The sequence below is a fragment of the Lampris incognitus genome, chromosome 16 (genome assembly GCF_029633865.1).
Source record: "Lampris incognitus isolate fLamInc1 chromosome 16, fLamInc1.hap2, whole genome shotgun sequence".
In the NCBI taxonomy this organism is placed as follows: Eukaryota; Metazoa; Chordata; class Actinopteri; order Lampriformes; family Lampridae; genus Lampris; species Lampris incognitus.
Window position 1 is genome coordinate 11,903,177 of NC_079226.1, and position 18,028 is coordinate 11,921,204.

General features: G+C 45.7%; 1 protein-coding gene across 1 annotated transcript in view; it reads right to left on the reverse strand.

Annotated features, from left to right (window-relative positions):
* alk (ALK receptor tyrosine kinase) overlaps window positions 1–18,028 on the reverse strand; it is a 580,497-nt gene that overhangs the window by 50,187 nt on the left and 512,282 nt on the right. Inside the window, exon 11 of the mRNA XM_056296340.1 lies at window positions 16,452–16,580. Within this exon, the coding sequence (XP_056152315.1) occupies window positions 16,452–16,580 (129 nt within the window). The remainder of the gene's footprint in view (window positions 1–16,451; window positions 16,581–18,028) is intronic.

Here is an 18,028-nt window from a genome sequence, read left to right on the forward strand (position 1 = left end):
GGCAGCATGTATCTCAGCCTGCAGAGCTCACAGGGTGGCCGTGACTGTAGGTGCCAATACCCGTCTCATAAGACTGCTGGGTCTTTCAGGGATTTGTTGATCAGGGATCGGACGTGGTACTCTGATACCATCAGTGGTTTGGTTTGGGGGCATCTGGTCTGAGAACGTAGACCAGTGCTCTTACTGAAGGAGGTCTTACTCAGTTCCGCTCCGTTTGCCCAGCCCATTCAAAGGATTTTTTTGGAAACTGTCACCGGCAGAGATATCAAAAAAGGCTGCAAAAAGAAAGAGAAAAAGAAAAGGAAAGCGCTTTACAGAGTCCCAGTGCTGTGGAGTAAAGATTTGGAGTTTACCCTGGTCTCGGCAAATTCAGTCCTGCTATGGAAGTGTGGTTGTTCTGGAGGTCTCGCCGGCCCTCATCCAGCTAAGATAAACAGATACCTCAAGTCGGTAATTTCACCAGCCAGTGAGGTAAGAGACCGACGACTGCTGGTGACAAACCCATCGCTGGAATAGAAAAGCCTGCGAAGCCAAAGGGTGCTGAAACACAAACCCGACTGTACTCCAGCTAGTCCAAGTTAACAGTCAGTAACCAGCAGAGGTTGCTCCGATGTAGAAAAACAGAGGCAAGGGGATGGAGGAGAGGCACCGAAAACGACAAGATTTGATCCAGGATTCAAATTATGTATTGTACACTGTTTCTCAACTGGTGGGTCGCGACCCGAAAGTGGGCCGCGGACTTGTTCTCAATAGGTCGGGGAGTGTGTGGTTAAAAAAACCACAAAAAGAAAAAAAACACTTCTATTTCAACACTAGAAAAGCCAACCCTTTAATTCTACATCGATGCCCAGGTATAAATGTTAATATCCATCCATCTGTCCATTATCCAAACCGCTTAATGCGGCCCACTTAATGCGCTCAGTGCGGCAGGCCATCCCGCCTGCTGCCCAATGAGTGCTGGGATAGGCTCCGGCATCCCCGCGACCCTGAGAGCAGGGTAAATGTTAATATGCAGTCAGAATAATATCTACTACCTACTGTTCATGCAAAAGTATTAAACACCATGCTTTTAGCTGTAATCTATAAATCGTGGGGTTTTTTTTTTCAAACAAAAAACAGCAAAATCAGTTTCAACACGTTCATGTTGTAGAAAACGGGTTTATATGATAATTTATCAGCCAATTGGCGCTAAACCTTTCCCCTGTGTAGTTGAAGCGGTCCCTTGCCATTAATTTTCTGGAAAAAAAAAACTGACCAGAAGTTCTCAATATTCAGGTTTCTGCTATCATATATTCACAAGCGTGTACAATTCCAGCGAAAGCTTTTCGTTCATTCATACACAGTCATGGACGCTGTGCGCCTCGGGCACAGTACAGTTCCTGATGTGTGTCAGCGTGTCCATGTCAAATTAACAAAAAAAGCTGTCGAGCTTACTGGATATTTTTGTTTGGCCATCATCAGTTGGAGCTGTCTCCCTTAGAGTAGGATGCAAAAGCAGCCTACCTGGTGCTGCACCGACTGTCTGCTCAACCCGAATCATGCCATCTCATCTCGTGCTGCTGATCCATCAGAATCTAGTAGAGCGAGGACTTCTTGTGGAGCCATTCATTTTGTTGTAGCCACAGCAAAATGTTATTCAACTAACTGGTTACTTACAGGTGCGCCCCCCCGCTGATCTGAGGTAAGTGCATGGAGCTTTACCTCTTTGTAATTCCACCCACAATGATGTATTTTCCTTCAAGCAATCTTTATCATCATCATCCTACTGTTGTTCTAAGGGCATATCACTTATAATTTGTACGAAGTTAGTTTTTATAGCTGGTGATTTGGACTGTTGGCACTTAGTTAGAACTTGACAAATTTGAATTTCCTGAAGAAAATGCATGATTGCTGCATGTTCTGGTGATGGATGTGTACATAAGTCAAAGTTCAAAATCAATGTTAATTGAATAAATACTTATTTATGATCTACATATTTATTGTTATTTGAATAATGCGTTCAAGATATATTGTGCTGTTTTAATAATGGCCACAAGGTGGAGCTTCAATATGTCGCGCACATGCTGATGGAGAAGCTGTGCACCAAGTTTCATCTTAACGACAACGGAAATGTATTGTTACTGTAGCGCCCCCTGTTTGTAGAATTGTATCAAACGCGACCCACTTGTGCATTGTGGATGTATGTAGAAGACTTACGGCTCATTAAGTGCATCAGGCCACACCTTTGAAACTCTCATAACCAATTACAGACAAATGGTAAGTGACGTAAAAAAAATGACAAGTGTTGTTCAGGGTCATCTAAATATGGAATGTACCAAATGTGGTGAAGATTCGACGAAACAAAAAAATGTTTACCGAAAAAAAATTGTAGGCACAAATGGGCGTGGCCTATATCTGTCGAATCAGCGTCATCCATGGAACCCACTGTACAAAAATTCTTCTTCTACTCCTAATGGTTCATGAGTTATTACCCAAAACGTAAAATGCCTAACAATTGACCACATGGTGGCGCTATTGACTACATGCTTTAGTATGTTAAACACGTCTCCACGGGCTACCTGTGTACCCAGTATGATTACTTTATCACGTGTAGTATTTGAGATATTGATGAATATTTGCATTCTCCCATAGGTGGCCATTCAAAAAAATTATTACAGTAAAATATTCATATCTCAGTAACTAACGGATACCACAACATAAAGTAACTGCCGTCACACGCATATGTTTTACATGCGAAAATTGGAACGATGTCTCTGCAAAAAATGTGCGAGTAGGTGTGATTAAAAAAAACACAATAAAAATAGAAAATTATAAATAGCATGCAGAATAAAAAGAATAAATAGCAAAGTGTGGTAGCTGAATCGCTGGAGGAGGAGAGCAGTCACACTGGGCTACCAGCGCACAGTTACACATTGTCTGGCCCAAGTGGTCGATCTGTTGTCATTTTAAGAACAGACTGCGTTTAAATCACAATATTAAGCACGTGTCAAGGAGGATCGAGTCTCTCGCATTTTTAGATTGGGAGAAATGTATGTTTAAGGGCCTGCGACGCACACGAAGTGAAAACAGCCCGGAGAGATTATCCTATAATGTGTGTAAACGCAGTTCTGCGGTTAGGATGTTCCCTTCATTCATGCAAAGCAGGATCAGCAGCATGCAGTTGTGACGGTCCTACTCATCAGTTCGCTGGTGCTGCAGTAATGTGCTCTGCATGCTGGGGGGGGGGGCGGGGGCACATTTCTTCATGATCACATTGTGTATGTGTGTTTATTAGCCCAGTTTTGAGAAATAAATTTGCTCGAATTTAATTCTATAAAAGTGGGTCATGACTAAATGACCATGAGGAAAACGTGGGTCCCAAGGCAAGACCAGTTTATAACCACTGGTCTACTATACACACACACACACACATATATATATATCCATATATGTGTGTGTGTGTGTGTGTGTTAGGGATTTCATCAATATGTCGATCGGCGCATGTTTTATTGGGAAACTTGAGATCTAGTATGTATGAAAATTACAGTAGAACATAATTTCTGATCTATTCATTTGCTTTTGTGACCCAGTGCATATGGCGACCACGCAGAGGCGACGTTGTGCTGTGCCACCACTCCGCATGTCTCCTACATCAGGGGGTTCACCTTTAAACTGGCAAACGACGTGTTTTATTAATATAAAAACAAATGTGTATTCGAGGTAATTTATTTCAATAACATGGTTGCATTAATTCCGAGCCGTCCCGGTCACTGCTCCACCCCCTCTGCCGATCCGGGGAGGGCTGCAGACTACCACATGCTTCCTCCCATACATGTGGAGTTGCCAGCCACTTCTTTTCACCTGACAGTGAGGAGTTTCACCAGGGGGATGTAGCACGTGGGAGGATCACGCTGCCCCCCCCCCAACAGGCACCCCAACTGACCAGAAGAGGCGCTAGTGCAGTGACCAGGACACAAAACCCCCATCCGGCTCCCCACCCGCAGACACGCCTGACTAAGCCAGAGGTAACAGGGGGATTCGAACCGGCGATCCCCGTGTTGGAGGGCAGCGGAATAGACCGCCACGCTACCCGGACGCCCCTGTCGCCATTCTTATCGGATTTTTGAGTGTCGTCATTATTATAATTATTATTATTATCCACTGAACTCAAATCCAAATCAACCTCCAGCTGTATGGGTGCCCCACCACCCATAGGAGACAGATGACCTCTACCGCGCCCCATCCAGGGACATTGGGGCACTATTTTCATATAGTTCCCAGTTCGTAGTATTATGGGCTGTAGGTGTTTGCATACATGCATGTGGCAGGTGTGGATTCAAGAAGAGCCCTCAATTAGACCTTCACCCGTTCCTCTTTTCAAGCCGTGGTTGGCTTCATGCTGGAGCCCCGCTGATCGATCGTGTCGGCCTATCAACACGAGTGCTCTCTTACACACACAAATTAATCTGAGACAAACACACTCGCATGTACAGACGCACAAACGCACACCAACCAGATGGCATGCCGCGGCGACAGGCACACACGCCATCGGTCACTATCGTTATTATTAAGATGCTCATCCGCTGAAATAGGAGAAAGCAGTTGGATACATGCAAACCAGCGCTACTTCCTGACACACACACACACACACACACACACACACAATAAACAGCACAGCACCGCGGAGATAATTCCCTTTGCCTCTGCCGGACTGGCTGTTATCTAAATCCCCTGTGGGAACTTTGGTACAGGTGGTATTCCTTCATCAAAATGACCAGAGGGGAGGCTTTCACGCATTCTCAGTCTCATAAGAGCATCACTGTACCAGACACATCTAATGTGTGTGAGGGGGGGGAGGGAGGGAGGGAGGGAGGGAGGGAGGGAGAGGCACAGTGTGAAAACCGTTTTCCCACAGACAAGCCCATGACAATGTTCCATCCAAGAATTTGAAGTATGGGGTGAGAAATGATCTCTCGTTCATCTAATTGTGGTTATCCGCAACGCAGATTGTGACAAAAGTTGCGCTGAGTTAATTTTTCACGAACAAATGGGTCAACTATTATTAACATGGCTTTGACACTATTAGTCAGGATTATACTTTTAGTATAGTTATGGGATCAGTTACTTGATATGGATGAAAACAGGCTGACGAGACAAATATTTATCTGGGATAAACAAATTACTGGTTCTTGGTCTAAAGATATGTGCACATTGTTCTGCACCTCTGGGTTTGGTGAGGCTTTTTTTTTTTAGTAACAAAAAGCACGACATTGGTTTATTTAGAAAACGTGTTTGCCAAGGTCAAAGGGCAATAGGCTGACGATCTACTATTCTACTTTCAGCTGCTCCCGTTAGGGGGCGCCACAGCGGATCATCCGTTTCCATCTCTTCCTGTCCTCAGCATCTTCCTCTGTCACACCAGCCATCTGCATGTCCTCCCTCACCACATCCATAAACCTCCTCTTTGGCCTTCCTCTTCTCCTCTTCCCTGGCAGCTCCATATTCAGCATCCTTCTCCCAATATACCCAGCATCTCTCCTCCACACATGTCCAAACCATCTCAATCTTGCCTCTCTTGCTTTGTCTCCAAACCTGTCCAACCTGAGCTGTCCCTCTAATGTACTCGTTCCTAATCCTGTCCTTCTTCATCACTCCCAATGAAAATCTTAGCATCTTCGACTCTGCCACCTCCAGCTCCACCTCCTGTCTTTTCATCAGTGCCACTGTCTCCAAACCATACAACATAACTGGTCTCACATCCATCTTGTAAACCTTCCCTTTAACTCCTGCTGGTACCCTTCTGTTGCAAATCACTCCTGACACTCTTCTCCACCCACTCCACCCTGCCTGCACTCTCTTCTTCACCTCTCTTCTGCACTCCCCGTTACTTTGAACAGTTGACCCCAAGTATTTAAACTTGTACACCTTCGTCACCTCCACTCCTTGCATCCTCACCATTCCACTGTCCTCCCTCTCATTCATGTATATGTACTCTGTCTTGCTCCTATTGACTTTCATCCCTCTTCTCTCCAGTGCATACCTCCACCTCCCCAGGCTCTCCTCAACCTGCTCCCTACTCTTGCTACAAATCACAATGTCATCCGAAAACGTCATAGTCCATGGAGACTCCTACCTGACCTCGTCTGTCAACATGTCCATCAGCATTGCAAACAAGAAAGGGCTCAGAGCCGATCCTTGATGTAATCCCACCTCCACCTTGAACCCATCTGTCATTCCAACTGCACACCTCACCACTGTCACACTGCCCTCATACATATCCTGCACCACTCCTACATACTTCTCTGCAACTCCTGACTTCCTCATACAATACCGCACCTCCTCTCTTTGCACCCTGTCATAAGCTTTCTCTAAATCCACAAAGACACAATGTGACTCCTTCTGGCCTCCTCTATACTTCTCCATCAACATTCTCAAAGCAAACATCACATCTGTGGTGCTCTTTCGTGGCATGAAACCATACTGCTGCTCACTAATCACCACCTCTCCTCTTAACCTAGCTTCTACTACTCTTTCCCATATCTTCATGCTGTGGCTGATCAAATTTATACCTCTGTAGTTACTACAGTTCTGCACATCACCCTTGTTCTTGAAAATCGGTACCAGTATGCTTCTTCTCCACTCCTCAGGCATCCTCTCCCTTTCCAAGATTGTGTTAAACAATCTAGTTAAAAACTCCACTGCCATCTCTCCTAAACATCTCCATGCCTCTACAGGTATGTCATCAGGACCAACCGCCTTCCACGCTTCATCCTCTTCATAGCTGCCCTCACTTCCTCCTTGCTAATCCACTGCACGTCCTGATTCACTATCCCTACATCATCCAACCTTCTCTCTCCCTCATTTTCTTCATTCATCAGCCCCTCAAAGTACTCCTTCCACCTTCTCAGCACACTCTCCTTACTTGTCAGCACATTTCCATCTCTATCCTTGATCGCCCTAACTTGCCGCACATCCTTCCCAGCTCGGTCCCTCTAACCTGTCATACAACTCACCATACGCCTTTTCCTTTGCCACCTCTCTTGGCTTTACGCTGCATCTGCTTATACTCCTGTCTACTGTCTTCATCTCTCTGACTATCCTACTTCTTCTTTGCCAATCTCCTTGTCTTCCTTCCTCTGTCCTGATGACACCCAAGTACCTTCCTAGCTGTCCCCCTCACCATTTCTGCAGTGGTTGCCCAGCCATCTGGCAACTCTTCACTACCACCCAGTTCCTGTCTTAAGTCCTCCCCGAACTCCAAACAGTCTTCCTTCTTCAACTTCCACCATTTGATCTTCGGTTCTGCCTTCACTCGCTTCCTCTTCTTGGTCTCCAAAGTCATCATACAGACCATCATCCGATGCTGCCTAGCTACATTATCCCCTGTCACCACCTTGCAGTCTCTAATCTCTTTCAGATTGAACCTCCTGCATATGATAATAGTCCACCTGTGTGCACTTTCCTCCTCTCTTATACATCACCCTGTGTTCCTCCCTCTTCTTGAAATATGTATTCACCACAGCCATTTCCATCCTTTTCACAAAATCCACCACCATCTGTCCTTCCACATTCCTCTCCTTGACACCATACCTGCCCATCACCTCCTCATTGCCTCTGTTCCCTTCACCAACATGCCCATTGAAGTCTGCTCCAATCACCACTCTCTCCCCCTTGGGTACCCTCTCCACCATTTCATCCAGCTCACTCCAGAATTCTACATTCTCTTCCATCTCACACCCAACTTGTGGGGCATATGCGCTGATAACATTCAGCAATACACCTTCGATTTCCAGCTTCATACTCATCACTCTGTCCGACACTCTCTTCACCTCCAGCCCGCTCTTGACATACTCTTCCTTCAGAATTACCCCTACCTCATTCCTCCTCCCATTCACACCATGGTAGAAGAGTTTGAACCCACATCCGATGCTCCTGGCCTTACTACCCTTCCACCTGGTCTCTTGCACACACAGTGTGGAGCTGTGTGCTGAGTCAGCACACACAGCTGGTATTTGATGTGCTGTCTAAATGATATAGAGAACAAGTTCCAGTTTGTTTTCTACTGTCCTTTTTATTATGAACTGCATGATGCTTTGTTTAGTAAGATAAAATTAGATATTGATTTTGTCAATATGGATGATGCAGAAAGACTGAGTTGGCTGTTTACATATGAAATATATAAATTAGCCAGTGACCTGGAGAAAGCCTGGGAGAAGAGGAACAAAAGCTCTTTGTTGAGATAATCTGTAGATATCGTGTTTTTTACGATATTTTTTTTAACTCCTGAATCTGAAAAGAACAGTTTTCAAAGGCACACATTTCTATTCATTTTCATTTCTATTCTATTCATTATGGCCTAGTATCTTATTTTTATTATTTTCTTATTGCACTAGCCTGACGAGGTGGAACAAGTAAATGTAGCTCTTTAAAAATTATTTTATTTTTCACTTTAATATGCAGTATATCAATGATACTGCCGAAATAAAACCAAGAGGGACTGCTTGACCTGCAGTGTGTGTTGTTTTTGAAAATAAACAGTCTCTAGAAGTGTATGATTCAACTTTTCTCATGGTCTTTGGTTTAAAAAAGCAAGTGGAAATTGATATAAATCATCATATCGAAATGCAAAACTTGTAGAACTGCGATACTTAAAAGAATTGCAATACGTCCCAGCCCTAGTAGATAGGTAACAGCTCATAGGGGTTTTTCTTGTTTTGTTTGTTATTTTTCTTTTCCTTTTCCCCCATTCTTTCTATATGTAAATAGTGGTGTCATGTCATCGCAAATGGGACAGGCCAAATGTTTGATATGACACAGAAATGAAAATAACAATAATAATATCCGTCCATCCATCCAATATCTGAACTGCTTATCCTGCTCTCAGGGTCGCGGGGGCCTATCCCAGCAGTCATTGGGCAGCAGGTGGGGAGACACCCTGGACAGGCCACCAGACCATCACACAGGGCCGACATACACACACACACATTCACACCTAGGGACAATTTAGTACAATCGATTCACCTGACCTACATGTCTTTGGACTGTGGGAGGAAACCCACGCAGACACGGGGAGAACATGTAAACTCCACACAGAGGACGACCCGGGACGACCCCCAAGGTTGGACTAACCCGGGGCTCGAACCCAGGGCCTTCTTGCTGTGATGCGACTGCGCTAACCACCGCGCCACCATGCCGCCTAGTAAAAACGATAAACTACAAAAAAAGAAGTATTTGCATCAGGATGAACCTTCCAGATAAAATTTAATTACTCAAGAATAGAAAACTGCTTTTCAGGGGTTACGTTTTATCAAACGTGCGCGCACACACCCACACACACCAAGCTTTGCCCCCATATTTCAGAGCTACTCATGACGTCCTTTCATACTGGAGCTTTTATGTGTGTGTGTGTGCTCTTCTTGTCGTCATGTCACACTTCATAGTTAAAAGCACTTCATTACAATTTGACTTCTTTTGTGCTAGAAGACAGTTTTTGTACGTACTGTACATACAACACAGCCTCACCACTTACATGAACTGACAACACGAGGAAGCCTGACACCGGCGTTTCATCCTTCTTGCTATTTCACTGCTCTTTAGCATGTATTTGTTTGTAACGGTGACAGTTGTCGTCCTTTGGCAGCCCATTAGAAAGATTGATCAAGGCAGGCAACACCATGAATAGATGTGAATGATTAATGCAAACCTTAGAGTACCCGAGTCCAATTAATTACAACAGTGTGTTTGCACGGCGATGCTTGTTATCAGTCTCGTGTCTGTCCCGAGCTGAGTAATGGCCCTTCGCAGAACGCAGCGTAAGAGCGGCTAGCTAACTGATGGCCGTGGGGCCGGTGTTTACAGACGGGTAAACAGTGAAGCATGGCCTCGCACATCCGTGCCACAGCTAATTAGCCAGCGGGTAATGGCCAAAACTCAACTGCGGGGATCTTTGGCAACATTTAAGGGACCACATCTGCTGTCAATTACTCTCCAGTTAATTGTGTTGCTCCAGTCACCGCTCCGTCTGTCTTTCTTCAGGTGGCATTTTCCACGGATTCAGAGAAAACCCAGGCTTATTAATCCCCTTCTTTAATTGGCCCGCACCCGTAAAACGTGTTCAAGTGAAAACATCCGGAAGGTGGCGACGTGTGCTCTTTTTTTTATTTTTCGACGAGCGTCGGAAGTAAGGGCATCGGAATAACGATTCTGTCTGACTGCCTCCTCCGTGTCATTAATATGCCAATATTTTGTTGCTTGGAGACGGAGCAGAAATTTGGCAGTAGAAACGAACGTGCATGTTATTAAAATGATTGTTATTGTAAGTATACACATCTTGTGTTCCAAAATACAGTCTGAAAACATGGCTACACATGTACCTGCATGTGTAAGGTACACATACACTACTCACACAAGTATGTATGCACACATACACACGCATGGACACACACGTGGTGGCCCTGCATAAAAATAATAAAAAAAAGACGAATGAAAAGTTGGAGCTCATTTTAAGGCGAGCTGTGTATTTCCCCTGCCCATGAGCAGAAATAGTCATAGAAGGAAAATGAAGCAAGCTCATCTTGGGGGGGGGGGTACTTTTTTCCCTCCTATGATGAGTCAGCAGTGAAAGTCCGCGGCGATGTGACGCGGGGGGGGGGGGGGGGCTTTCCAATAAACTAGTGAGAAATGAAAGTGTTTGCTGATGGAAGAACAGGAAGTAAATGGGGGGGCGGTGAGGAAGAAGAGAAAGGATAGATGGTGAATAGGAGAGAGGGTGAAGTTTAAAGAACAGGATGAAGAGGAGCGGGGGTCTGCAGGGCAGAAAGGACAGAGGAGCGAGACGAAATGAAGGCCGAGAGCATGGAGTCAGATTTATATGGTAAATATGTAAACAAAGAGAGAAAAAAGGGGCAGAAGAAAACGTGGTGTTGATAGGTACCATGGCAGTGTGATGAAAGAAAGGCGAGGAAAAGGGGGAGGGCAGATAAGAGACGCCGACGATGGGTGGGGTTGATCACCGAGCGTGTCGGGGGAAGAGGGGAGATCCCTGTTGGAGTGACAGGCCTGCTGAGCTAAAACCCTCATCAGACCCGCTGCTTTGCCCCGCGGACGTCAAACCATCAGCCTTGGAAGGTGAGAGGAGTGACGCCTGGTGAATGTTAACCATATTCGGGGCTGTCTTTGAAATAGCCAGTGTAGAACCGCGAGTTCCATGTCTTTCATCCCGAGGTAATATCTATGATAATCACAACGGTGGGAGCAGCACGGTCCGAGAGTCCCATCTCTCTCTTAGGCCATCGGACTGGCTTTATTGAAACCATACCGACTATATCCGTGGTCGCTACATAAGGGTGACCCTTCTGGTGCCGTTCTAGTTGCAAAACCTTGGGGCATTCTGTCATGTGAGTGGTACCGCTGACCAGGGTGTGAAATATACTGCAACCCTCTGGGCTGCTCAGTCTCTGTACTGGGGAGGTGTTCCTCAGAAAGGACTTACAATGAACTGGTAATAAAACCTCCATGACGCAAACATATGCATATTATCCAAGTCCAGTTGCACTTGATTCAACTCCTTTGGATAACCATGACCTGGATGAATGAGAACATTCACAGATATATACATATTATGTACATGCTCTATATTGGCAGAGCTGTGCCTCAAAGATAAATGCCAAAAAACATCACTTATGGTTTGAACGGGGAGTCAAAGAGGCCCTCTATGTAAAGATGGAACAACCATCCCTGAACGGGGGGGTGGGTATATCGCCATCTTACAATGCTGTGATTGCAACCATCTTCTTTTCCCCTTACAGTGAGAAGTTTCACCAGTGGGACATAGCGTGTGGGAGGATCACGCTATTCCCCCAGCCCCCCCCCCCCGGACAGGCGCCCTGACCGACCAGAGGAGGTGCTAGTGCAGCGAACAGGACACATACCCACATCCGGCTCCCCACCCACAGACACAGCCAATTGTGCCTGTAGGGACGCCCAACCAAACCGGAAGTAACACGGATTTGAGCCGGCGAGCCCCATGTTGGTAGGCAACGGAATAGATCGCTATGCTACCCGGGACGCCCAGTGATGAAACGTTTCTGTCAATAAATGTTGTGCCCAAGATGAAATGATTCACCCTTCTGTGACATCACTTATGATGTAACATGACCACATAGAACAACCAGAGCAAAATAATTCCCCAATAAGAAATGGAAAGATCAAGAACAAAGGCCACATAGCAATAAGGAATTTCTTCTCTTGTTACTGCGCCACCATGGATCTTCATAGTGAACGAGTGATGAATGGCCCGCATTAAACTCAACATTTTAATTCAGAAAATGCATGTACAACATATACAACCTCCTGGACCCCAACCAGTCTGGGTTCAGGGTGGGTCACTCGACAGAGACGGCCCTCCTTGCAGTGACAGAATTGCTGCAGGGCTGCAAGAGCAAACTGTCTCCTCTGTCCTGATACTCCTGGACCTGTCAGCTGCATTCAACACAGTGAAACACCAGATCCTCCTCTCTACCCTCAAGGATCTGGGTGTCACAGGCTCTGCACTCTCAATGTTTGCATCCTACCTGACAGGTTGCTCCTACCAGGTGACATGGAGGGGATCTGTGTCAGAGCCTCGCAGACTGACTACAGGCGTTCCACAAGGTTCGGTTCTGGTTCCTCTCCTTTTCTCCCTGTACATGACATCCCTGGGTTCTGTTATTCGCTCGCATGACTGCTCTTACCATTGTTACGCCGATGATACCCAGCTGATCTTGTCCTTTCCTCCCTCTGACACACAAGTAGAGACACGCATTGCAGCGTGCTTGACTGACATCTCGGAGTGGATGGCGTCACACCACCTGAAGCTCAATCTGACAAGACAGAACTGATGTTCCTCCCGGGGAAAGGTTGCCCGCACTGAGACCTGGCCATCACCATTGACAACACCATAGTGACGCCAACTCAGACTGCAAGGAGTCTGGATGTGATCCTGGATGACCAACTGTTGTTTGCTGCAAATGTTGCATCAGTAGCGCGCCCCTGCAGATTTCTCCTCTATAACATAAGGAGGATTCGCCCATTCCTCATCAACGAGTCGGCACAGGTGCTCATCCAGTTTCTGGTCATCTCCCGGCTGGACTACGGCAACTGCCTCCTTGCTGGCAGCCCGGCATCGGCCATCAGACCTCTGGAGCTTGTTCAGAAAGCTGCAGCTCATCTGTTGTTCAACCGCCCTAAGTTCTCCCACACAACTCCCCTTCTCATGTCCCTATACTGGCTCCCAGTAGCTGCTCGCATCCAGTTTAAGACTCTGGTGCTAGCCTACAGGGCAGTGAAAGAAACAGCTCCTTCCTATCTCCAGGCCATGGTCAAGCCCTACACCCCCACCCGACCACTTCGCTCTGCTGCCTTGGGACGCCTGGTTGCCCCGTCGCTCAGAGGCCCCTGCTGCTGATCGACCCAGTCACGGCTCTTTTCTGTTCTGGCCCCACAGTGGTGGAATGAACTCCCCACTGATGTCAGGGCAGCAGAGTCGCTGCCCATCTTTCGGCACAGGTTGAAAACTCACCTCTTCAAGAACTACTACCCTGTTACTTGCTTGTAGCACTTATTGTATTCACTCATTTAAAAAAATAAGGCAGTGGTTCGGCCTGGATTCGCCTTGTCACCGAAGTGGTGAGGCATCTCCTTCGAGACTGCTGGCCGGAGAGATGCAGTTGGAGAATGCATGCAGTATGAGGGTGGGTGTTTGAATTAGAATAGGGAGTGATTTGCCACTAAATTGGCAGAAAAAGGGGAAAATCAGAAATAAATGAAAAATAAATACATGAATAAAAATCTCTTTCTTGCGCTTTCACTTTAGCACTGGTTTTGCTCTTAGATGCTTGTTTAGAGAGATGCACTTACGGTATGACCTCTGATGACTAGTAGTTCTCCTGATTTCCTACATTAAATGCACTTATCGTAAGTCACTTTGGATAAAAGCGTCGGTTAAATGACTGTAATGTAATATAGTTTATTGCTATAGACATGCAAATACACTGTGAAAACAAAAAGTTATCAAGGTATTTTATCTCGTTTTAAATCGCATAAATCTCACATTTCACAATATTCCTACCCCACCAGCAGATACCATTGCTTGTTTCAAGAGGGTGTACTTGTTTGTAAGCCTTATTATAAGGAATTTTCCCAACCCAGTCAAAGAAATGTTAAAACAAGAAACTTGATTTGAGATCATCCTTCTCTCTGAGACTAAATGTCTAGGTAGAAAGTCACCATGAAACGAGTGCACTTCCTTGAAACAAGCAATAAATGTCAGTGGATTAAGTGTCAGTGGATTAATGAATGCTACTAGCAGTATTCTGAAATGAGCATTATGAGACTTAACACTAGAATGACCAAGGTGGTCATCATGACCGTTTTGGATTTTCAAAGTTTAGTAACTTTGTGGGGGGAAAAAAGATACAGACCTGCCGCTCCCTGAATGCTCCTAAAATTGCATATATTTGTATTAAAACGAGTTTTTGATCAATTGCACAAAAGAAAAAAAAGTATGATAAGATCTACCTAAAACAACCATGAGCGGTCAAAATTACCTCATGTAATTTGTGCGTGATCGTGTGCATCATGTCATTATTTACAACGTGTGTTGGTCGCATCATTCGTGAATTTCATCGCCCTGCCCTAGAAACACACTGGCGTTCTCCAGTGCAGAGAAATAGTCTAAACTTGATTTTTGAACATTGCCAACATGTCTGGTTACAGACGCAGTTACAGACGCATCATGACTACCACCGAGGTGTTGCAGTATTTACAGGCGTTGGACAGTGGCCATTTTAAATTGTTTGAAAAATAGTATTAAAGCTGTTAAAATGTTAATTTTGGTGTCAGTCGTTTCTTAACAGACATACTAACATATGTAATGCATTAATATCTCAACTGGGAATTTGGTATTTATCTTGACAGAATATAGAGTTTAAAAACCGGCGGTCATTTTGACCACCCATGGTCGTTTTAGGTAGGAGTGAAATGCTGGTCGTTCTGGTGTTAAATCAGGATGAAACCCCTCGATGAGCTTGTCAGAAACAATGTGGTAATTACTACTTTAGAGACACCTTCCCAAACCACGGTTTCAGGCTCCCCTGAAGTTCTCGCACATCTTGACCACCACATATTCGCCTGAAACCAAAATAAAAACAAAATCTTTTCCCTGTACAGACTTGAGATGCCTTGATTTGTTAACTGACACGTCTTTTAGTGTTGGACTGCTGAATGCATAATCCATTAACATTGCAAAACATCACATTTCTCCTTCTCTTCTCCACTTTCTGAGCACACACGGAGAGCTGGACTGTTCAGTGTTTGGAGATTGCAGTGTGACCTGAGGCAGAAACACTCAACCAGACATGTCGCTGCACAGGTGTAAGCAGAAGACGGTGTGTTAGCGTGCGGATGTGATGCGGCGAACAAGCCTCAATGGAAAGGTGAGCCGCTCTGTCCAACAAAATTGATTTTCTGGGCTTTAACCTTATATGAATGTCATAAAAGCCCCCCCCCTTTTTTTCTTTTTTACTGCCTGGGGAGAAAACAAGATATTGATGAATGCAACTTTGACTCTTCCAGGGTTCGAATGCCAGCATCCGTCTGGACCGTCAGTTGTGAGTCAGAAAAAACTCGAGAGAGTTTTTTGTGTGTGCACACCAGTAGACATTGTCACAGGTATTGTGAAGAAAGAAGACTGGCTTTGGGTTTTCTAACAATTTCCACGATATGTCAACCTCAGAAATGCTGTCCCCCCCCACCCCCCCACCCAAGTTTTTCAAAGACACTTCATAGAAATCAAGCATGCTTTCAAGCACTTCAGAGCGCTCTATGGGACAATATCTCTGTTGTTTTCATATATATAACTGTCGTATCTTATGATTTGAAATGTGAGAAAACTTGAGCTTCGCCACTGCTTGTAGAGGCGAAGTTGAGACACTTCGATGGGGGAAATGTCAAGTCTGTGTAACCGGCTGCAGTGACATTCTCAGGCAGACAAATTGGTGGGGTTTACACTTCAAAACTGCTCCATTTAATGCCAAGGGAGCACTCTCCAGCATCACAAGGCTGTGGAGGCGTTGGCAGCCAGCAGGGGGCGCACTTATTTTGTTGCAGTTGAAAGCATTGTGTCAGTGCTCGGCATGTGTTGAGTAACTGTGAATCCTCGATGCGTGCCGTGCATATGCCTATGTGTCTGCAGCTCAAGTGTTTATGTGAAGGCGAGAGAGAGAGAGAGTGGGGGAATGCAAGAGGGGTAGACACTGACGAGGGGGGAGGCATACAAGGAGGATAAGCACAGAGAGAAGACGTCTTTGTGGAGAATGTTCTGTTACAGAATTGATGTCCACATGCTTTGAACCACATCTGAGAGCAACACTCAAGACTTTCCACGCTTTCCTCTCACTCACACTCGAGCTCAAATCACTCCGGCACAAACTTACAGTCATCTGTAGTTGGGATGTGCACCAGGGGACCCCTGTCGGATGGCGTTGTGGTCTTGATGTTCTGATTGGTTGGTCTGAGCGACTGTCGAGTTGTGCTTGTGGCCACCGGGGGGAATTCACCGTTAGCTGAAAGAGAGCAAATCACCGTCATTGAGAACAGGCCTCATTTCCTTCACTGGGAGTGATCAAATCTAAAATGACAAACTGAGCAGGCAGAGTGCTGGGCAGACTCTTCCAGAGCAGGAGCCTTATTAGATCCACCAGCAGGGGTCATTCTTTCATCAGCGCTAATGGCAGTAACAGCAGGAGAGGACTGCTTAACATCCAGCACCTCTCCATCTCTGGCCAGCCATGGGCAGGTAAGCCCATTCACTCTGAGGCTTGCAGAGCAATCTATCAAGCCCCTGGATAGTCTAGCCCCGCCGCTTCCCAAGGACCTGAGATCATAAGCTTGCTGGTGCCTTGATCTCTTTCCAGTCCAGCTTCTCACCTAGAATCAAACCTCTTTCGTAAAAGATTGGAAAGTTGTCTATCATCTCTTGGAAAGGAAGAATCCAAAACAAATGGATAAGACAAGACAAGCTGAATCCTTCAACTTACCAGCTTTGATAACAGCTTGTAGCACTGAAAAATATCCATTAAAAAAAAAGAAGAAAAAAAAGTAGTAAGAAAACACCGACTCCCATTCTCATTGACCGGAGGGGTCCCTCCCTCTGGAAGAGAGGTTGATACTGAAGTGCTGATACCCACAACATGAAAAGATACAAGTGCAATCTTTGGTTGTTTGATCTCAAATCGCTTCTTAAAATGCACCGAAAGGAAGTAAAAAATCTGCAAAAAAAAAATAAATTTACACAGCCATCATCTCTTCTCTGGTCAGGACATCTGTGCTGAATGATGAACTGGACTCTGGTTAGGTCAGTGTACCACAATCGGCTGCAAAAATGTCTGGCCTGAACATTAAACATTAAAGTGGCGGATTACAGAGTCTGATAATGAGCTGCAAAAACCGTGGGACTGGTCATCGATCATCACCATCCATCCATCCATCCAATATCTGAACCGCTTATCCTGCTCTCAGGGTCGCGGGGATGCTGGAGCCTATTCCAGCAGTCATTGGGCTGCAGGCGGGGAGACACCCTGGACAGGCCGCCAGGCCGTCACAGGGCCCACACACACACACACACACACACACCTAGGACAATGTAGTACGGCCGATTCACCTGACCTACATGTCTTTGGACTGTGGGAGGAAACCGGAGCCCCCGGAGGAAACCCACGCAGACACGGGGAGAACATGCAAACTCCACACAGAGGACGACTGGGATGACCCACCAAGGTTGGACTGCCCCGGGGCTCGAACCCGGGACCGTCTTTCTGTGAGGCAACCACGCTAACCACTGCACCACGGTGCCACCCCATCATAGTCCCATGCTTTCAAAAGCACGATACATATTCAGTCTCAGAGTGATCACGTTCACTCATGAAAATGAACATCTGGAATTGCAGAATCCATGTCTCCATGTATTTAAAAAAAACCAAACCCAACTTTAAACACTTCTCACATTTAAAAG